The sequence below is a fragment of the Ochotona curzoniae genome, unplaced genomic scaffold, assembly GCF_017591425.1.
Source record: "Ochotona curzoniae isolate NIBS_2020 unplaced genomic scaffold, NIBS_Ocur_1.0 contig_2688, whole genome shotgun sequence".
Lineage (NCBI taxonomy): Eukaryota > Metazoa > Chordata > Mammalia > Lagomorpha > Ochotonidae > Ochotona > Ochotona curzoniae.
In genome coordinates, this window is record NW_024465553.1 from 462979 (window position 1) to 482815 (window position 19837).

At 66.9% G+C, this 19837-nt stretch overlaps 3 protein-coding genes across 7 annotated transcripts; 1 reads left to right on the top strand and 2 right to left on the bottom strand.

Moving 5' to 3' along the window:
- Window positions 1-1149: 1149 nt before the first annotated feature.
- ZBTB42 (zinc finger and BTB domain containing 42) lies at window positions 1150-2253 on the bottom strand. The gene has a single exon (XM_040975676.1). The coding sequence runs from the start codon at window positions 2251-2253 to the stop codon at window positions 1150-1152; it is 1104 nt and encodes a 367-aa protein (XP_040831610.1).
- A 4067-nt stretch (window positions 2254-6320) lies between these two features.
- Window positions 6321-15427, top strand: AKT1 (AKT serine/threonine kinase 1). Of its 5 annotated transcripts, none has more exons than XM_040974983.1 (13): window positions 6321-6437; window positions 11052-11180; window positions 12016-12127; window positions 12583-12730; window positions 12842-12973; window positions 13059-13124; window positions 13216-13284; window positions 13358-13483; window positions 13555-13683; window positions 13772-13986; window positions 14063-14150; window positions 14619-14721; window positions 14916-15427. In XM_040974983.1, exons 1-13 carry the CDS (start codon window positions 6392-6394, stop codon window positions 15110-15112), a joined length of 1560 nt encoding a protein of 519 aa, XP_040830917.1. In that variant the 5' UTR covers window positions 6321-6391; the 3' UTR covers window positions 15113-15427. The 5 variants fall into 5 exon arrangements, with proteins under 5 accessions (XP_040830917.1, XP_040830918.1, XP_040830919.1 ...); XM_040974984.1 differs by having other exon boundaries at window positions 14866-15040; XM_040974985.1 differs by having other exon boundaries at window positions 14637-14721; window positions 14866-15040.
- A 393-nt stretch (window positions 15428-15820) lies between these two features.
- SIVA1 (SIVA1 apoptosis inducing factor) lies at window positions 15821-19009 on the bottom strand. Its single transcript, XM_040974990.1, has 4 exons — window positions 18861-19009; window positions 18177-18347; window positions 17522-17678; window positions 15821-15942 (listed from the first exon to the last, which is right to left on the bottom strand). The coding sequence occupies exons 1-4, from the start codon at window positions 18976-18978 to the stop codon at window positions 15885-15887; spliced, it is 504 nt and encodes a 167-aa protein (XP_040830924.1). The 5' UTR covers window positions 18979-19009; the 3' UTR covers window positions 15821-15884.
- Window positions 19010-19837: the final 828 nt, after the last annotated feature.

Below are 19837 nucleotides of genomic sequence, written 5' to 3' on the forward strand. Positions count from 1 at the left end.
TGAGTCCAGCTTGGGGAGCCTGGGTTGTGCCCAGGGTGGTGCAGGGTCCTGGTGCGCTCTGGGCTGCAGCTGGTGCAGGCCCCTGAGCCCTGCATGTCACCCAGGGGTGTTAGAGCCTGGAGAGGCCACCTACCTTTCCCTGCAGACTCACCTGGCAGAAAATAAACAGGGACACTGGGTGTTGTCAGCATTGAGCCATGGGGGTGGGGGCCTGTGGTGGGGGTCTGTCACCTGCTTCTCCTCCCCCTCCCCACCCTGACCGGCAGCTGGGCTGCCCCTCCAGGGCCCCTGGAAGCCACGTGCAGGTGAGGCAGGAACGCTGCTCATGTAGGTGTCCTCCATGGGGACAGGCGGCCCTGCATACACCGCATGTGGTAAATGGGATTCCAGGACACCATTGCCCACAGGACAGTGCCCCATGGTCAGCCCCTCAGCCCTGCCACCAACAAGGCCATTCTCTGATCACCCAGGGGACTCTCAGGATGCCACGGTCCTGGCCCAGGCAGGGGAGCAGCATGGCCCACCCGCTCCCATAATAGATGTGTGGTGCCACTTGCGAAGACCCCACTTCTCTGGCTCCCCTGAGGTTACGGGTGCTAGGGACTGCTCGTGGCCGAGGCCCGTCATCCCATGCCAGTCACACTGCCCCTGGGGCTGCACAGCCCGTGGCTAGCTCCCTTGTCCTGGCTGCGCCTCCAGGGATACCATCTGTGCCCAGCCGCCCCCCCTGCTGATACTCACTTTCGCCCCCGCTCCCAGCCAACCAGGAAGGGGCTCCTGCTGAGACACCAGGGACTGCCCACCAGGAACACATGCCAGCCACCTCCCTGGCCTGGGTCAGGGGCCCCGAGGATGCACCCTCAGGTGCCAGAGCAGACAGGGAAAGTTCTTGCAGGGGACCCCAACCAGGGAGGTCTGAGGATCTGGCTGCAGGGGCTGGGAGCAGGACAGAGCTGGCACCGCCAGGCTGGGCTGGGAGACAGAGCAGAGGAGCCAGCCTGGGGTGAGAGGCCAGGGTTAGTGTTAGGGAGGGAGGTCGGAGCCCCACCCAGATGGCGGCTCCCACAGGCTTCACCTCCGGAGCCCCCCACCCTCGCGCCAGGGCTCCCCCACCTGCCCTGCCCCGGCCCCAGAGCCCCAGGAACTGCATCACCCCAGCAGGGATTTGAGGAGGCCGCTGTGGAACTTGCGCACGTGGCGGTACAGGTCCCCTGACTGCGTGAAGCGCCGTTGGCACCAGCGGCAGGCGTGAGGCTTCTCGCGCGTGTGCACCACAGCGTGTCGGCTCAGGTTGTGCGAGTACTGGAAGCTCTTGCCGCACTGCACGCAGGTGTAGGGCTTCTCCCCCGAGTGGGTTCGCTCGTGCCTCTTGAGCGTGTAGGCGCACGAGAAGGTCTTGCTGCACTGCGGGCACGTGGGTGCCGCCCCACGGGCTGGGAGCCGGGCGCGGACGCCGTCTCGCTCACGGAAGTGGGCGCTGAGGTGCAGCTGCAGCATGCGGGCGCTGGGCAGCAGCTGGCAGCACAGTGGACACATGCAGAGGTGCCCTTCCTGGCTGCCCGGGGTCCTGATGTTCTGCTCCTGGCGGTGGGCGCCGCTGGCGACGGGGGCGCCCTGGGCTGCAGGAGCAGCTGGGGGCCGCCGGGGGCTGCCAGGAGTCCCGGGACAGCCGCCGTCAAGCTGCTCACACAGCGACACCGGCTCATCCTTCACCAGCGACTGGGCTTCCGGCGGGCGGCTGCGCCCCTGCCTCGGGTCGGACTTCAGCGACAGGTCCAGGGCCCCGTCGGGCGGTCCCGGGGCCTGCCAGCGGCAAGGCAGCGGTGCTGGCGGTGGGAGGGTGGCCTGGACCCTTGGAGCGGCGGGCAGGGGGCGCGGCGGCTGCGGGTCCAGTTCCCGCAGCCTGTCCTTGCAGACGGCGACCACGTCCTGCATGTGCAGGTAGCTGGCGGCAGCGAGCACGTCCTCCACGGGCAAGCGGCGCAGGTCCAGGCGGCCCTCGTACATGAAGTCTAGCAGGCGGCCGAAGGCGGCGGCCGTGACGATGTCGCGGTCCAGCCGCACCGTGTCGCGGCCGCCCGCGGGCTGGTCCCTGTAGAAGAGGTGGAAGTAGACGCTGCAGGCGGCCAGCACGGCGCGGTGCGCGGGGAAGCGCGCCTCTCCCACCTGCACCGTGCAGTCGCACAGGAAGCCCAGCTCGCGCTGCCGCCTCAGGCGGCCCAGCAGCCGCGCGCCGTGCCCGGGGAACTCCATGCAGCCCCGCCGGCATCGCCCGGCGAGACGGTGCGGGGAGGCGCTGCGCGGCCGCGCGCCCGGGCCGCCCTCCGCACCTGCCCCGAGCAGGACAAACTCGATCCAAAGTCAGCAGAAGCCGCGCGCCGCGGAGGGCGGCCCCCATTTATGGCAGCGCCGCCGCGGGGCGCGGCCGGCGGGCGGGGAGGGCGCAGCCGGGAGCCCGCCCCTTCGCGCTCACCTCGCGCCCCAGCCCCTCTCCCGCCGTCGCCCGCCCGCGCGGTGCGCCCTCCCGGGTGCGACCCCGGCCGCTCGCTCCGCCCCGCGCCGCGAGAGCGAAACTCGGGGCGGGCCGGCCCGGGGTAAGAGGGGGTGCGGGACACGGGGACGTGGTCTAGCCGTGTTTCCCGCCTCTGCCTCCGCCCTTCCCGTGCAGCCCCAACCCAAGGTCCTGATTGCTTCCAAGGGGCTTTCCCAGGCTGGGCTCGGTGGCCCCAGAGCGGCCGTCGGGGCCTGGGGCAGGTGGGGGCTATGCCCCTTCCTGAAGAGCTTGTGCTTGCACGTCAGCGCAGACGCAGATCTGAGACCCCATACCCTCCCAGCAGACCGGGAGGGCCGGGTTGGGGTTAGCACTAAAGCTTTCGCGTCCTGGTCATTCTGAAGACAGGTTGGGCAGACAAGAGGGGAGGGGGCGGAGGAAGCAGGTGCCCGGCACCGCGGACCCCCCTCTATCCACGAGCTGCCATCCTGGTGGTCTTCAGATAAGGGAAGATAGCTGGTGTGGCCTTGGCAGTGATGGGAGCCTCACTCTGAACACAGGTGTGTGCGCAGTGTTTGCGCCGCCCCAGCTCTCAGTCGCCCTGCAAGGTACATGCCCAGAGGGCTGGGGCACCAGGCCCCAGCCTGGTCTCCCTGACAGCAGCCCAGTACATGGGGTCCAGCCAGAGCCCCACCCTTCCCTGCGGTGAACCTAATGACCCTCGGGAGAGGATGGGGGCACATTTCTTGCTTGGCATTGGCTTCAGACCCGGCTACTGGCTGGCCTTTTTTTTTTCTGGAAGGTTCTCCCCCTGAGAGCATACCTATTTTCTCCCCTCTCCTTAGGCGGTCTTTTCCTCCTCCCTGCACCCTGGGGACCCTCCTTGGGGGAGGGTCTGTGCACTCTGAGCGGACTCGCACTGGAAGCCACTGTGGGCAGGGAGCGAACCGGCCTTGCACCTGCAAGGGCAACCCTGAGGAGGGGGCAGGCCTGACCCTGGCAGCCCACGGTTAACTGTGGGAGTGGGCTGTCCTGGGGGCCTGCAGCAGGCCGCCCTTGGAGGGCCTCTCCAGAATCGGGCTGCAATCTGGCCTGGGAGCTGCCCCAGGCCCTGCCCTGCAGCTGCTGCTGAGCTCACAGCCCTGGTGCCCGGCCCCTGCGTCCTGACGTCCACAGCAGCTGCAGGAGGGGACAGGGCAGGCAACCGGCCCCTCTGGGGCCAGGGCAGCAGTTTTTGTCAGGAACATCTGGCCAAGGGGCCCTGTGGCAGGCCCGGCAGTGGCCAGAGCCAGGCCTGGGCTGTAGCCCTCAGTGCCAGCTCAGGCGCAGGGGTGGGTCACTGCAGCTGTGCAGAGTGCAGGGCCACATGTGCAAGTGACCTGTGCAGGTCTGCAGGGGAGCTCCCTGGATGCTCCTGCTCCCCAGGCTCCTCCACCTTCCAGACTGCACAGCCCAGAAAGCGTCCTGGGGGGTCACGATCAAGGTTTGCGGGGGCCCCTGAGCTGGGGTCACTCTATGCTGCAGGAGCTGGGAGGCACCTGGAGGAGCGAGTGACGCCAGTGCCGTCGGGGCGGCACGGAACCCCGGCCACCCGGCCCGCCTGCACCTGCCTCCCCGAGTCATCTCCCGATGCCGAGCTGAACTCTGACCCTGAATAAAAAAACAAAAATGACAGCCCCCCCCCCTCCGGGCCAATCAGCGCTGGGCCTCTGGGAGGGGGCGGGGCGGGGTGGTGCGGTGTTTTGGGAGCCGGGGGTCTGTCTGCCGCGCGGGAGACCCCGCAGCGCGCGTGGACTGCGTGGCTGGCTGCGGCCACGGGTCCGGCCCGGCCAGTCCAGGCAAGGGCCTGCTGCGTGCGCCCTCCGCCGGCTGCCTCTGTCCCCAGCTCGGGGTCCCTCTCCTCCCCCTGTCCCCGCAAGTCCCGCGCCCCGTTCTGCTCAGGGCTGGGGAACCCGTCCGCACTCGTCCCGCACTGTCCCCGGCGGCCACTCGCTCGCCTGGGACTTTTAGGGCCCTCGGGCAGCTCCCTCCTCCCGACCCCAGCCCCCAGGCCCATCTGGGGCGCGGGCCGGGCCCACTAGTGGCCGGCGCTTTACACAGAGGGCCTCGGAGGCCGCGCTCCGCTAGCGGGCCGCCGGGTCCGCCCCGCGTTGCTCGCGCTCCGGGCGCTCCGCCCTCGCCGGCGGCCGCGCGGTGGGGGCGCCCGGGGCGGCGGAGGCGGATGTGGGCGGGCGGCGCGGGCGCGGGGCGGGGAGAGGGCGGGCCGGCGGCGGCGGGACCGAGCGCGGCGGACGGCCGGCCCAGCGCAGCCAGCGCGGCCCGAGCGCGGGAGCGGGCGCCGAGCACCGAGCGCGCCGGGCACCGAGCGCGCCGCGAGCGCGGGCACCGGAGCGGCAGCGGCGCGAGCCCGGCCCGAGCAGCGCCCGCCGCGGCCTCCAGCCGGCCCCGCCCAGCGCCGGCCCGCGGGGATGCGGAGCGGCGGGCGCCGGAGGCCGCGGCCCGGCTAGGCCCCGCTCGCGCGGACGCGGCGGCCCGGTGAGTCCCGCCGCCGCCGCCGCCGGCCGTGCTCGCGGCCCCACGCTTTGTTCCCGGTGGGCCGGTGCGGCCACGGCCTCTGGCGTGGAGGGCGGGGGCAGGAAGTGGCCGAGCGAGGCCTGGGCGTGGAGGGCGCGGGGCGCGCGGCCGCGCGGGAGGCGCCCCGGCCGGCGTCCGGGTGCGGGCCGTCGGCCCCGGCCTCCTTGTGACCTTGGGAGGCCTCCCCGCCGGCCGGGCCTAGGCCAGCAGAGGGGGTGCGCCCGGCCCCGCGGCCTTGGGCTGGGGGCGCCCCTGCGAGCCTGGGTGCGGGGCCAGCGGGGCCGAGTCGGTGCTGGGGGCTTGGGAAAAGGGTTGTCCGCACCCGCTTTTTAGTTCCTAGAAGCCTCTGGTAGTCAGACCTTCCTGGGCTGCCCGGGTTACCCCTTTAGGGGTCTGCTACCCCTCCTGGGCCCCAAGCCACTTCCTGTTTGGCTGGGGTCAGCTGCTCACATCTGCTTGGGGGTCCTGGGCCCACTGAGGAGCCTGCCTCGGTGCACCCCCTGGCTGGACTGGCCTGGGATTCCGCCCCCTCACCCCTGCTGTCCTGGGCTGCTTGAAGCTGGCACTCAGGTGCAGGGCAGGCTGTGTGGGTGGGGCCTGGTTCCCTATCCCTGGCTGTACACAGCCTACAGGGCCGGTTCTAAAGCCGGGGGCTGGAGCCTCTGGGCCACAGAGGCTGCAGGAAGTGGGGGTCCCCTCCTCGGCCATCCCACTGCATCGTTTTTGCCCCTGGCCCTCTCTCCCAGGCCCCAGGCCCTTCCTGGTTGCCACTAAGCCTGGTCCTGCTACCCAGGTTGCGGCTTAGGAGGCCTGGCCTGTGGCCACTGCCTCCCTGGCTGTCCCCCTCCTGGGGCTCCTGCCCAGCCCGGGGAATGCTCACGTGGGCCGGTGCCAGATGCTGTGGCTGGTGAGCAGGGGGCTCATATGGTGGCACAGGGCCTGGAGGAATGCGGAGGGTTCCCAGTGGCAGGGGCCCTGTGGTTTGGGACGGTTTTCCTGCAGTCCCAGGGCCTGGACAGGCTGGGCACTGAGCGGTGGGGGGCTGGAGTAGTTGAGAGCTACCTGGAGGATGTGGTCTCAGCTGGTTCCACTGGTTGGGGAGGCTGCAATCCCTTGGGGCTGGGGGAGGGGCAGGGGGCTGACCAGCCTGGTCTGGGACCCAGGGAGCGCTGAGCATGTGGGAGAGGATGTGGACAGTCCAGGGCCCTGTGGCAGGGCCAGACTCAGACTGACAGTCCTCGGTCACTTTCTCCAGAGCCCCGGGCCAGGCCCCCTGGGCGCCCTGAGCCTCCAGTGAGCGCAGCGGGAGCAGGCAGCAGGAGCACCATGACCGAAGGAAGCATTGTGAAGGAAGGCTGGCTGCACAAGCGAGGTGCGTGTGCCCTAGGGGTGGGTACCCTCTGGCCTGGTCTGAGCAACTCTCTTCCTGATTTCCTGGAAGGCCCTGAGGACACTGGGCTGCCTGGGGCATTGCCCGAGGGCCCCTGAAGACAGGTTTCCCCGCACCTGCTCCCAGCGGGTGGGGGTGGGGACTACAGTTGCAGGGAGGACCCAGCCGACAGCCCCTCCATCCCTCCTCGGGCTCCCTCTGGGAAGGGCAGAGGTGCCCCTTGTGGAGGACAACAGGCCAGGGGCAGCACTGGCATGGATGTGACACTTGTCCCATGCTTCAGCTGGGCCAAGTTCAGGGACTTGCCTGGGCCTGGGGGGCCTGGCAGCCCCCAGTCCTTGTGGCACCCCCAGCCTGGGTAGTGAGGCTGTGGACCAGGCCATGTGCCCATGAAGCCCCCTTCCCCCTCCAGAGGTGGCCCTCTGTGGTGGCCCCTGGCTGTATGGCGGTCACCACCATCAGTGCTGATTTCTGCTCCATCCTTCCCCTGCTCAGGTCTGGCTGAGGGCAGAGGGCAGAGACCCCTGGGTGATGGTCTGGTGGGGGGCTCCTGCCTACTTCTCCGGAGCTTGGGCCCTGGGCCCTGCGTGGCTGCATGTGGACATGCATCCCTGGCTGGCGACCCCAGGAGCCAACACGTGGGGCCAGCTGTGCTCTGGGAGCGCCTGCGGTCCCCTGAGGAGCACGCCCAGTGGGACTCTGGGTGTCAGCTTTCTGTTTTGTTTTGAGAAGCAGGCAGTTCCTCAGGTGCCCACAATGGCTACAGCCGGGACATAGTCCGGGTCTCCTGGCCACCTGAGCCCTTCCCGTGCAGAGCCCCCAATGGAAAGCTGGGTCCAGGGGCTATGGCCCTGGTGGTGCCAGCCCAGAGGTGCCTGGGGAAGTTGGCCTGGGGTTGGCATGTAGGTTCCCTGGGCCCTGCCCACTGCATAGGAGGCAAGGTGGCCCACGGGCTTATACGGGCACCCATCTGTGCAACATTCAAGGCTTTGCTGTGTCCCCATCCTGGATTTCCCTGCTATGGCCCTGAAGGTGGCCAGGCTCCCTTTTGCCTCCCATCCACTACCTCTGAGTCCAGGGGCAGGTGGCCCTGGAGGGGCCTCCAGTCCCAGAACCTTTCGCGACCCTGGTGGCCACTGTCCAGCCAGGCGATGCTCTCTGTAGGCTCACCCTTGCAGGGCAGGGAGCACTGGGGCTGTGCCCGCCTTGGGCAGGGCTGTGCCCGCCTTGGGCAGGGCTGCCCCTGCTTCCCTGGGAGGCTGTGGCTGTGTCTACTTCCTGCGGTGCCCTGTGGGCAGCAGGAGGCAAGATGGGGCCTGGGAACCTGGAGGGGTGGGTGTGCCTGGGGGGAGGGGTGGGTGTGCCCAGGGGGAGGGGTGGGTGTGCCCAGTGGGAGGGCTGGCCAGAGGGGCCAGGCTGCTGGGAACATGGCTGTGGCCATGGCTTGGCAGTGTCGGGCCCAGCTTCCTGTTTTGTGAGCGTCAAGTTCTCCCTCCAAAAACAAACAGCAAAAGAGGAAGCTAAGGTGTTGGTGCTGGGGGGCGGGGGCAGTGCTCAGGGCTCTGTCAGGGCAGCCTGTGGGGGCTCAGGACGGGCAGGGCTGGGGCACTCACTCTCCTGCCACCGGGGTGCAGCTGGGACTGGGCTGCAGGACGATGGTACCCCTTCCCCGCCCATCTTTCTGCACCCTCTCTGCAGGCCTGGCTGACTCCTGGAAATCCCTGGAGGGGTGGAGGGACAGGCATGCCTAGCGGGCGTGGGACCAGCACCCTGCCCTCAACTGCTCCCTCACTGGGGCTCCTCGGCCCCGTTGCCCACCCAGGTAGCAGTCGCCTGCCTTTCCCACTCGTTAGCATTGAGAGCTATGAGTTACTGGGGGTCCTCTTGGCAGCCAGCCACTGCCTCTGTGTCCTGTGTCTGTGTCCTTGGGGAATGTCTAGTTGCTCTGTGGTGGCAGGTGGGCAGGTGCGGGGCCCCACCTTCTGAGCGGTGTCTGGGGAGGCTGCTCAGCCAGGTCAGGAGCCCTGACACCTTTCCTGCCAGGTCGGGTCCCTCTGGACTCTTGGCCCAGGACAGAGGCTGGGAAGTACCCCTGGAGGGCCACATGTGGCTGAAGCAGCTGGAGGCAGTTGGTGACTGGTGAGGGTTCTGGCTTTTAAGAGTGGCCATGGCTGGGGCTGGCCCTGAGCTGCAGATCCAGCCATGCTGGATTTAGAGTGTAGAGTCAAGGGTGGGGAGACTAGAAGGCCACCCCACCCATGGAGCAAAGGGATTGTGTGTGGCTGAGCCAGGGGGCTGGGTGAGGTGCTGCAGAAAGAGGCTGCGTCCCTCCACTGTGCTGGGGTGGCTGGGGGAGCCCAGCGTCCAGCCCAGGGGCAGTTGGTCACCAACATCCGGGTCACGGCCATGGCCTGCCTCTTGGACTAGTGTCCCAGGGACTCTGTGCATCCTGCCTTCTGGGACCACCCCCGCTGGCAGAGCGGACGCTGCTCCTGCCCTCAGTGCAGCACTCCCAGCCGGGCTGGCCGCCTCAGGGGACGCAGGGCCCACTCAGCCGGCAGTGATGGACTGGTGCCAGCAGGCCGTCTGCTCAGTGGGCTGAGAAGGTACGTGGCGGCCGCAGCTGTCGCACACGATGGATGCGTTGGGGCGGTGGCGGTGCTGTCAGCTGGCGCTGCTCCCTGGGCCTGCTGGGCTTCACTTTGCTGTGGAGAAACAGCTTGGTGCTGCCTGGCACCCTGCCAGCCACTGCTGCGGCAGCAAGGCGTTAATCCAGCAGTTTGCTGAGAGTTGCAGGGGCGGAGGGGACGCTCGTGGAGTGCAGGCCACGGCAGCCACGCAGCGTGGCGTCTGACCCCTGCCCCAGTCATACGGGTGCTGCTGGGGGTGCACGCTCGTGGGGGCTGAGGCGTGCTGAGGGCTGTGAGGCTGAAGCTGGTCCAGCTCTGGGGCCTCCTGGACTGGCTTGGGGTTGGGAGCTTTTGATAGGCCCCAGCGTGCCTTTCCTGTGGCCTGGACAGGACCCAGTGTGGGGACAGCTGGGTACCTCTGCTCCCAGCCCTGGCCCACGTTTGAGGATGCCCTAGTGGTGGGCTGGCCAGCCTGGGGAGGCGTGGGTCTCCTGGACCTGCCTGGGAGTGGAGCCTGCTGGGGCAGGGAGGCTGGGGCCGGCCATGGTTGCGGGTCTGAAATGCATGTGTTGTTGGGGGATGCTGGCACACCCAGGCCTGGGTGCCCGCTGCACACCCTGCTTGTAGGGTGGACGCCAGAGAGCTCCAGTGTGCTTGCTCTGCTGCCACCCCACGTATGTCATGTGGGCCCTTGTGGCTGGGGGTGGACCTTCCCGGCTGGACTCTGCTGCTCCACCCATGAGCAGAGCCTGACACGGGGGACAAGCAGGGACCCTTTACTGCCGGGAGAGGGGGAACTCAGCGGGCACGTCTGCCTTCTCCATGGGCTCCCAGGGGCCAGTCTGATGGTGGCCACACTGCCTCTTTTCCCGGCCTGCTTCCCCGCACCCAGGCCTGGCAGGGTCTGTGGCTGTGTCTGCATCTTGGCTGACTAGGTTAAGTGTGAGGACGCCACACCCCAGCCAAGCCAGGGCTCTGGTGAAGAGGTGGGGCAGGTGTGTCCCTCAGCAGACCCCTGGGCAGGCTCCCAGTCAGTGGGGCCGCCCCGCACAGGGCCAAGATGGATTCGGGGACGCTGGCTTGGTGCTCATCAGTCTCTGCGCGCCGTCAGCGTCCTGGGGCGCGGCAGCTGGCAGAATGAGAGGCACTCCATCAGGGGCCGACAGCTCCAGACTGGCACGCAGGCGGGTGGGCGCTCCGGCGGGCGGCCCGGCCCAGCAGAGGGGGGCTGTGCAGCCCCCAGAGCCAGCTCCACACACTCACCCTGGAGCCCCTGTGCACCCCCTCCTGTGTGGCCAAGCCTGGGGGCATCAGTTCCTGGATGTGGAAAGGGTTATGAGAGCAGGGGTGGGGCTGCCCATCTGCCAGGGCCTCCCCCTGTGAACTAGGGAGTGCAGGCCGGGCTGGGGAGGTGCCAGGGAGAGCAAGTGCCCTGCCCGGGCGGCCCCTGACAGCCCTGGGAGTCTGGTGAGCTGAGTTGGGGTCTTTGCCTGCTCCCTGGGCCCTCTCAGTGGAGCAATTGCCTAATTAGCCCCGTTCCTGTTGCTCACACTCTAAGCTCGGCAAAATGTAAATGAGGCGTTCTCCTGGGTGTCAGGAAGACAAATGACCCCACGCGCTCCCAGAGCATCTGCCACGTCCCCACGCGCTGTGCGTGGGGACGGCTGGGGGAGCTGTGCCCGTGTCCCTGAGCCAGGACAGGGTCATAGCAGCCGGTGTTCAGAGGCTGTGCCCAGGGCGGGCAGCGACTGTCCTTGTCCCCGCTCTCATCCTGTTGTGCCTTCCAGGATCTTGGGGCTGGCGCGCCCCTGCCAGGAGCCAGGCTTTTATGTTCTTGGTCAGCTCACATTCCAGCCACCTGCTGGCCACACCCTGGGTACCTGGCCGGGGCCTGGCACCTGTCCCCGTGCCTGCAGCCAGCCGAGTCTTGCAGAGTCCTCACAGCCGGTGTCCTGGGTCCCCACAGGGGAGTACATCAAGACATGGCGGCCACGCTACTTCCTTCTCAAGAGTGATGGCACCTTCATCGGCTACAAGGAGAGGCCGCAGGACGTGGAGCAGCGCGAGTCCCCTCTGAACAACTTCTCTGTGGCACGTAGGTGTCCCCCCCAAGGCTCTTTTGCAGCTGAGGCCCCTGGGAGAGGTGACTTGGATGGGGCTGATCCCCTCAGCTGGGAGCTAGCATCCAGTGGGTGCGCTGTGTCACTTCCCCTGTACTGCTCTGTATGATCCACTGACTGGGGGCCCAGCTTAGTCCTGGGGGCTGGCCTGGCTAGGCAAGAGCCCATGTGCCCCAGGATGTGAAGGATTATGGCCCCCGTGGGATCTTCCCCCCCCCATGCCCTCTCAGGTAGCCACCCAGGTTCAGGGCTGTGGCACAAGCTGCTGGGTCACCCTCCTGTGTTGTGCCCACCTTGTGCCCAAGGAGCTCAGGCTGAGCACATGCCCCAGGATCAGGACTGGTCAGGCTCCTGGAGTGGGGGCCACCAGGCAGGCTGCCCTGCAGCCTCAGGCAGGGCAAGAAGGCCCTCAGGAACTGGGGCAGGGGCAGGGCCTGGCTTCCATAGGACGCGGGGTTGCAGAAGACATGGCCTGGCTGTGCAAAGCCCATGTGTGTCCCATGCATGTTCCTGGTATACAAGTGTGTTGAACACGGTACAGGCGTGTGAGTGGGGGCTGAATGCTCTGCAGGTGTGTGCTGCAGGCAGTAGAGGTGGCCGTGAGGAGCAGGACACGCTGCTCTGTCACAGCTCCTCCTGGGCTCCCCAGGGCCTGGCAGGCCCAGTTGCTGACTGCAGGACCGAGGTGGTCATGTTGGCGCAGCCCAGTGTCCTCCTGGGCTGCCTCCGGAGCAGACTGTTCACGCTGGGGGGTGCTGAGGTGTGGCAAGGGGCCCTGCCTGCTGAGGGCTGTCCCTGATGCCACCCCAGAGTGCCAGCTGATGAAGACGGAGCGGCCGCGGCCCAACACCTTCATCATCCGTTGCCTGCAGTGGACCACGGTCATCGAGCGCACCTTCCACGTGGAGACGCCTGAGGAGCGGTAGGCAGCGGCCCAGGCCCTGGGGAGGAGGCTGGGCAGGCGAGGGACAGCGGGGCCCTGGGAGGAGGCTGGGCAGGCGAGGGACAGCGGGGCCCCAGGGAGGAGGCTGGGCAGGCGAGGGACAGCGGGGCCCGGGGAGGAGGCTGGGCAGGCGAGGGACAGCGGGGCCCGGGGAGGAGGCTGGGCAGGCGAGGGACAGCGGGGCCCGGGGAGGAGGCTGGGCAGGCGAGGGACAGCGGGGCCTGGGGAGGAGGCTGGGCAGGCGAGGGACAGTGGGGCCCTGGGGAGGAGGCTGGGCAGGCGAGGGACAGCGGGGCCCCAGGGAGGAGGCTGGGCAGGTGAGGGACAGCGGGGCCTGGGGAGGAGGCTGGGCAGGCGAGGGACAGCGGGGCCTGGGGAGGAGGCTGGGCAGGCTGCCTGGGCCCACAGGCCCTGTCTGCCGGGCGTCCCTGCAGGGAGGAATGGACCACAGCCATCCAGACAGTGGCCGACGGGCTCAAGAAGCAGGAGGAGGAGATGATGGACTTCCGGTCGGGGTCTCCCAGTGACAACTCGGGCGCCGAGGAGATGGAGGTGTCGCTGGCCAAGCCGAAGCACCGTGTGGTAAGAGCCACCCCTGCCCGGGCTGCTCCCGGCACTGACGGTGGATCACGGAGGACGCCTGGGCTCCTGGGGGCTGGGCGGCCGTGAGCTACAACCGCTCATCACCCGCAGACCATGAACGAGTTTGAGTACCTGAAGCTGTTGGGCAAGGGCACCTTTGGGAAGGTGATCCTGGTGAAGGAGAAGGCCACCGGCCGCTACTACGCCATGAAGATCCTCAAGAAAGAGGTCATCGTGGCCAAGGTGGGGCCGGGGCGGGGGCGGGGCCTGGGGGCGGGGCTGGCCGGGCACCTGCGCTCAGAGGCCCCACCTTCGCCCCACCTTCCAGGACGAAGTGGCACACACGCTCACGGAGAACCGTGTGCTGCAGAACTCCCGACACCCATTTCTCACCGTGAGTGTGCGCGTCCTGCCCAGCAGGGGTTGGGGGACAGTGTACTGCGGGTACCCCGGGCCGGGCCCTGAAGCCCTGTGTTCGGTTTCAGGCACTCAAGTACTCCTTCCAGACTCACGACCGCCTCTGCTTCGTCATGGAGTACGCCAACGGCGGCGAGGTAAGCGCCGGTGGGTCCGGATGGCTGGGGTCGGGACTCGGGCTCCCTGCGCGTCTCACCTGCCTCTCCACAGCTCTTCTTCCACCTGTCCCGCGAGCGCGTGTTCTCCGAGGAGCGCGCCCGCTTCTACGGCGCTGAGATTGTGTCGGCGCTGGACTACTTGCACTCGGAGAAGAACGTGGTGTACCGGGACCTCAAGGTGCCAGGGGGCCCGGCAGGGGGGCTGACGGGCCAGTGGGGGGCCGGGGCTGACCCTGCCTTCCCGCACAGCTGGAGAACCTGATGCTGGACAAGGACGGACACATCCGCATCACCGACTTCGGGCTGTGCAAGGAGGGCATCAAGGACGGTGCCACCATGAAGACCTTCTGCGGGACACCCGAGTACCTGGCCCCCGAGGTGCTGCCCGCGCCCACCCCACCTCCCCGAGCGGCAGCGTGGGGTGCGTGGCTGGGCCCGCGGTGACGCTGCCCCCCTGGCCCCGCAGGTGCTCGAGGACAACGACTATGGCCGCGCTGTGGACTGGTGGGGGCTGGGCGTGGTCATGTACGAGATGATGTGTGGCCGGCTGCCCTTCTACAATCAGGACCACGAGAAGCTCTTCGAGCTGATCCTCATGGAGGAGATCCGCTTCCCACGCACGCTGGGCCCTGAGGCCAAGTCCCTGCTCTCAGGCCTGCTCAAGAAGGACCCCAAGCAGAGGTGAGGCCGGCGGGGCCTGTCCCCCCAGTGCAAGGTGGGGCCTGCAGCTCCTCCTGAGCCTGCCTGCTCCCCCCAGGCTTGGCGGGGGCTCTGAGGACGCCAAGGAGATCATGAGGCACCGCTTCTTCTCCGGCATCGTGTGGCAGGACGTGTACGAGAAGAAGGTACACGGCCCTGCCCGCCCCGGGTGGGATGAGGGTACACGGCCCTGCCCGCCCGTGTGGGATGAGGGTACACGGCCCTGCCCGCCCCGGGTGGGATGAGGGTACATGTGCCCACCTCCTGCCATGCTTGGTGGACTTGGGCTGGCCCGCTTTCTGACAAGCTGGGGCGTGTGCCCAGTCTGCTGTCACCCCACCTCTAGCCACACCAGGCCCGCCATCCCTGTGACTGGGGTCTTACCTGTGCATCTCCCACTCCCGTAGCCTGGGTGCTCACTGCTCTTCCTCCAGTAGCCAGGCCCAAGGCAGGGCGTGCTCAGCCTAGGAGTGTTCTTCCCCAGCCCCCCTTCTCCATTTGCAAGGAAACCAGGGCGAGAATGGCAAGCCATGCCACCTGCTGTGGCACTTTGGGGTGCCCCAGGCGGTCCGGGGTCAGCTGACCAGTGCCAGCCTCCCTTTGCTGTCATGCAGCTGAGCCCGCCCTTCAAGCCCCAGGTCACCTCTGAGACAGACACCAGGTATTTTGATGAGGAGTTCACGGCCCAGATGATCACCATCACGCCTCCCGACCAAGGTGAGGCTCCATGCCTGGCAGGTGGACACGCCAGGGCGGGGTTTGTGTGCCAAGGGCCTCACCTGAGCTTCCCCCCAGCTTGGTGCTCCTCACTGCGGGTGCCCGTGTTGCACTGGTGCCAGTGCCTTGTCCCTGCTCCTACAGATGACAGTATGGAGTGTGTGGACAGCGAGCGCAGGCCGCACTTCCCCCAGTTCTCCTACTCGGCCAGCGGCACTGCCTGAGTGATCCCCAGGATGGAAGGAGCCCACGCGCGGCTGCAGCCACGGAGCCAGGCCACCCTTTGCAGCAGACAGGAGGGAAACTGCCAGTCCTTAATTTATTTCACCGACTCATTCTGGCGAGGCCCGGGCTGCCAGGGCCAATGGGCAGAGGCCAGGCTGGGGAGTAGTGCTGGGCACTCCATCTCCTCTCCCTGCCAGCGGCTGGCCTCTGAGGAGACTGTGGGTGGCCCTGGGGGAGGGCCAGCCAGGGACAACACTGTGGCCTCTTCCTGAGGCCAGAGGCCCTTCCTCAAGTCAGGTGGCCCTTGGGGACTGTCCCCCAGTGTCCCCTTGGATGGCCCCTCTGAAAGTTCCTGTTCTCTCAGACGTTCCACGTTGCTGGTTCTCGCCCTGGCCCCGCCAGCATTTTTATCATCAACCTTTGTATTTTTACTATGAAACCTGGAATGGCCCCTCCAAGTTCAATAAAAACTGCTTTTCAAGTTGGTGGCACTGTGGGGTGGTGGGTGTAACCCCCGACTGCCTCTGTGAAGCCTCAGCCTCTGGCTGCCCAGGCATCATGGCCACCAGGGAGGCCTGACCTGGGCTTGTGCCTGTGAAGTGCCTACTGGTGCCCTGTTGTCTCCTGAGGGTATGGCCAGCTCCGGTGAGCACCCTCGCCAGGGGACCCTGGGCACCTTGCAGATGACAACATGCCTCCACAGTCCTAGATGGGACAAGCATTTGGGGTCTGCAAGGAGCCTGCACCTCCACATTGCAGCCAGCACAGCCCTCCAGTGCTGCCACCAGGGGCTGAGATCAGCTCCTGTCACCCTGGCAGCCTCCCCACCCCCCTGTGCGCGCGCACACACACACTCAGAAATAGCAGAAATAGCAGAAATAGAAAGTTCATTTGCTGGTGTCATGACAGTATAAACACAGAGCCCGCCCACGCTGCCATCAGGCCTCGAACATGGTACAGCTGCCACACAGCACCTTCTCGCCTGCATCGCCGAGCCTGCAGCATGGGAGAGGGAAGACACAGGTCAGGGTGAGTCACTGATCCCACACAACCCGCCCAGGAGGCCCAGTGGACACCCCCACCCCAGCCAGCCGGTGGTCCCAACAGAGCCAAGACAAAGGACCATCCCAATCAGAGGTCTCAATCATCTCCATAGAGGCTGTGGCCACCCCTCCTGGCCACCCTCGGGTCAGAGCCAGACCCAGGCCAAGCCATGGAGCATGCATGCCCACACCTGTGTGAACTTGCACATCCACACCAGTGTATACCCGAGCACGCGTGCCCACACCTGTGTGAATGACACATCCACACCAGTGTATACCCGAGCACGCGTGCCCACACCTGTGTGAATGACACATCCACACCACTGTACACCCGAGCACGCGTGCCCACACCTGTGTGAACTTGCACATCCACACCACTGTACACCCGAGCACGTGTGCCCACACCTGTGTGAATGACACATCCACACCAGTGTATACCCAAGCACGCGTGCCCACACCTGTGTGAATGACACATCCACACCAGTGTATACCCAAGCACGCGTGCCCACACCTGTGTGAATGACACATCCACACCAGTGTATACCCAAGCACGCGTGCCCACACCTGTGTGAACTTGCACATCCACACCAGTGTATACCCAAGCACGCGTGCCCACACCTGTGTGAACTTGCACATCCACACCAGTGTACACCCGAGCACGTGTGCCCACACCTGTGTGAATGACACATCCACACCAGTGTATACCCGAGCACGCGTGCCCACACCTGTGTGAACTTGCACATCCACACCAGTGTATACCCGAGCATGCGTGCCCACACCTGTGTGAATGACACATCCACACCAGTGTATACCCGAGCACGCGTGCCCACACCTGTGTGAATGACACATCCACACCACTGTACACCCGAGCACGCGTGCCCACACCTGTGTGAACTTGCACATCCACACCAGTGTATACCCAAGCACGCGTGCCCACACCTGTGTGAATGACACATCCACACCAGTGTATACCCGAGCACGCGTGCCCACACCTGTGTGAATGACACATCCACACCACTGTACACCCGAGCACGCGTGCCCACACCTGTGCACACTCGCACCCACGTACACGCACCCTGTTCCTGGTCTGAAAGGCCACACCCAAGAGCCTGCACCTGCAGGCAGTGCCCAGACCCCAGGAGGGTCACCTATGGGGAGGGGGGCCCAGAAGATCAGCACACAGGCCCTGCTGTGCACAGTGTGCTAATTTTCTGCAGGATCAGCAATCCATGTGGGCGCCGGTTCTAATCCCAGCAGCTCTACTTCCATCCAGCTCCCTGCTTGTGGCCTGGGAGACCTGGACGGCACTTCAGGCACTTGGTTTCAGCCTAGACCAGCCTGGCCATTGTGCCCAGTGGATAGCATGTTCTCTTTATACTCTGCCTTTCAAATACATAAGATTTTAGGAAATAAAGAGCCCAAAATGTGAATCTGTCCAGGACCCCACCAGGTAGAGAATCAGCATGCTGTGGGTTCGATTCTGTGTGGTCAAGGATGCCACCACCTAACACGAGCCAGGCATGTCCACTTACTCCAAGAGGCCACACAGGCTGCAGGCCACGGCACCGCAGCCCCAGCAGGTTCGCACACACTGCTCACACAGGGCCCGCTCGCACTGGCCACATGCCGCCTTGCCGTCCACTGCACGTACACATGATGAGCAGGCCACTGGGGCCACCCTGGATGGGTCTGCGGGGAGGGGGGGCCAAGGTCACTCAGATGCTGGGGCCGAGGGGTTCCCACTTCCCTGTCCCCACCCCATCTCTCACTGGATCCTTTGAAACCCCCCCCCCCCACTGTGCTCTCTGCCACCAGAGGTCCCCGTCCACAGGTGTCGCTGTGGCTGGCTGCCCAGGGGCTCCCAGCTCGCCCAGGCATGGGTGGGCTGTTTTAAACACCCACCCAGCTGCCTTCTGCCTGCTTCTGCATCTAACTGTCCCTCCAGCCAGCCATCTGTCTATCAGTCAGCCGCTGAGGCAGCCCAGTTCTGCCAGGTGGACGCCAGGCCCAGGAACTCCCTCTGTTGCCCCCAGAAAGGGTGGACGGTGCTGGGACATGTCCCAGGCAGGCAGCGACTGCAGCACCTGCCCCACCCTGCACAAGCAACACTGACCAGTGGTTCCCGGCGCCCCCAACAGGTGTGAGGGTGCGGACAGCCAGCCAGTGGCCTCAGTGGCCCCCACTCACCAGCCTCTGTCTGGCTCCGGAGCAGGCGGCCGTCGGGTCCAATCAGCATCTGCCCCCTGGCAGCAGGGCCGGGCTTGGGGGGCTCGGGCAGGTGCACAAGGGCGCAGCCGTCGCCCCACATGCGGTCCATGTAGGCCTGGGCCCCCTGGAAGAGCAGCTGCTTGGTCCTCTCTGGGGAGACAGACCACACACGTGAGCCAGGCGCCCACAGCCCACCCACGCCCTCCGTGGGCTCATGGCCCCGGGCTGGGGACCGCTGTCCTCCCCAGCCCTCTGCAGGTGCCAGGGAGTGAGGAGGCGGACGCTGAGCCGGGCGAGCCCCGTCCCCTTCCCCTTCTGGGAGGCAGCGGGCAGCATGGCAGGGACAGCCCAGGCCCGCGGCCAGGCGGGCTCCTTGCCGCTGGCTTCGAGCTGTTTGCGGACAGGAATGGAGCTCCCGTGGTGAGGCGGCTCCCTGTCCAGTAGCTGCGTGGCCGACCCTGCAAACCTGCATTTAGCCAGCGCGCCCCAAAACGCGCCTGGAGTACCCCCGCAGCCTCCCGCAGGGCTGGCAGTCCCACAGAAGGCGCCTCTGCGGCTCCCCGCACGCGGTTCCCCGTACGCCCGGCCTCGGCTGGCCCTCGGGGCCCCGGGACGCGCTGACCCCAGCCCCGCGCGGCCGCCGCTCACAATGCACGCACTCACCGATCATCTCCCGGGAGTAGCGCTCGGCGCACACGCCACGGCCCAGCTCCCTCTGGCCCACGCGCAGCTTGAGCTGCAGCGGCGCCGCGTCCGGAAAAGGGCAGCCCCGCTTGGGCATGGCCGCGGGGCTGCAGGACGCGGCTGCCCGCTCGCCGCGCGCCGCCCGTGATGTCACAACCATGCGCCAACACTAGGTCAGGGTGGGGGCGGGACAGAGGCGAGGCGCGGGATAGGCCAAGAGAGGGCGCGGGGGCGGGACTCGTGCGAGACGCGGCGTTGATAGGCCAGACTACGAGGGAGGCGGGCCTCTGACGCTTACGGGCGGGACTCCGGGCGCGGGAAAAGCCTCAGGCGAGGCCGAGAGTGAGGCGGGGAAGAGGCGGGGCGAAGCCCTGCCACGAGGGACAGGATAGGTCGGGAGCCACGCTGGGGGCGGGGTTCGACCGAGCGCGGCGCGGGATAGGTCCGGACGGACTAGGGGGCGGGACCAGGCGTGGGGCGCGAAGGGCTGCGTGGCCGAGGAGTTTTGGGTTGGCGAGCAGCTTTCCTCACGTTCTTCCTCTGAGGCTCCGGGAGGCGCGCGCCGTCCGCGTCTTCAGCATTGACAGGCGGATGCCAGGGTCCTCCCGGGGCCGAGACTAAACACACACTGCAGGAGACGGCAGCTTTGCCCAGGGCTTCCCGCACTGACCACACGCTGCTGACCTCAGTCGGACCAGGGCCTCCCGCACTGCCGGACGACTGCGGGTGGGGAGCATACGAACTAGGGTGGGGTGGGGTGTATGACCTGGGGTGGGGGTATATGAACAGGGTGCCACCGAGGCTCCTACTGCTGTCCTGTGCCAAGCACTGCCTGGCTGGTGGCAGCTTGTGCTCCGCCTGGTCCCCATGTCAGCTGCCACTGGGTGTCGCCCTCTCAGCTAGGGCGACACCCAGTACTCAGTGCTCAAATCCCAGTATTCCTGCTCTGAATCAGC

What these genes read in the sequence shown, in the direction of transcription:
- ZBTB42 (XM_040975676.1), bottom strand. Translation starts at nt 2,253, where the DNA reads ATGGAGTTCCCCGGGCACGGCGCGCGGCTGCTGGGCCGCCTGAGGCGG.
- AKT1 (XM_040974983.1), top strand. Translation starts at nt 6,392, where the DNA reads ATGACCGAAGGAAGCATTGTGAAGGAAGGCTGGCTGCACAAGCGAG. An exon ending in AGGCTGGCTGCACAAGCGAG is followed by an intron (nt 6,438 to 11,051) that starts GTGCGTGTGCCC and finishes GGGTCCCCACAG; the next exon opens with GGGAGTACATCAAGACATGG. An exon ending in CATCACGCCTCCCGACCAAG is followed by an intron (nt 14,722 to 14,915) that starts GTGAGGCTCCAT and finishes CACTTCCCCCAG; the next exon opens with TTCTCCTACTCGGCCAGCGG.
- SIVA1 (XM_040974990.1), bottom strand. Translation starts at nt 18,978, where the DNA reads ATGCCCAAGCGGGGCTGCCCTTTTCCGGACGCGGCGCCGCTGCAGCTC. An exon ending in CTACTCCCGGGAGATGATCG is followed by an intron (nt 18,348 to 18,860) that starts GTGAGTGCGTGC and finishes CTGTCTCCCCAG; the next exon opens with AGAGGACCAAGCAGCTGCTC. An exon ending in CCGGAGCCAGACAGAGGCTG is followed by an intron (nt 17,679 to 18,176) that starts GTGAGTGGGGGC and finishes CCCTCCCCGCAG; the next exon opens with ACCCATCCAGGGTGGCCCCA.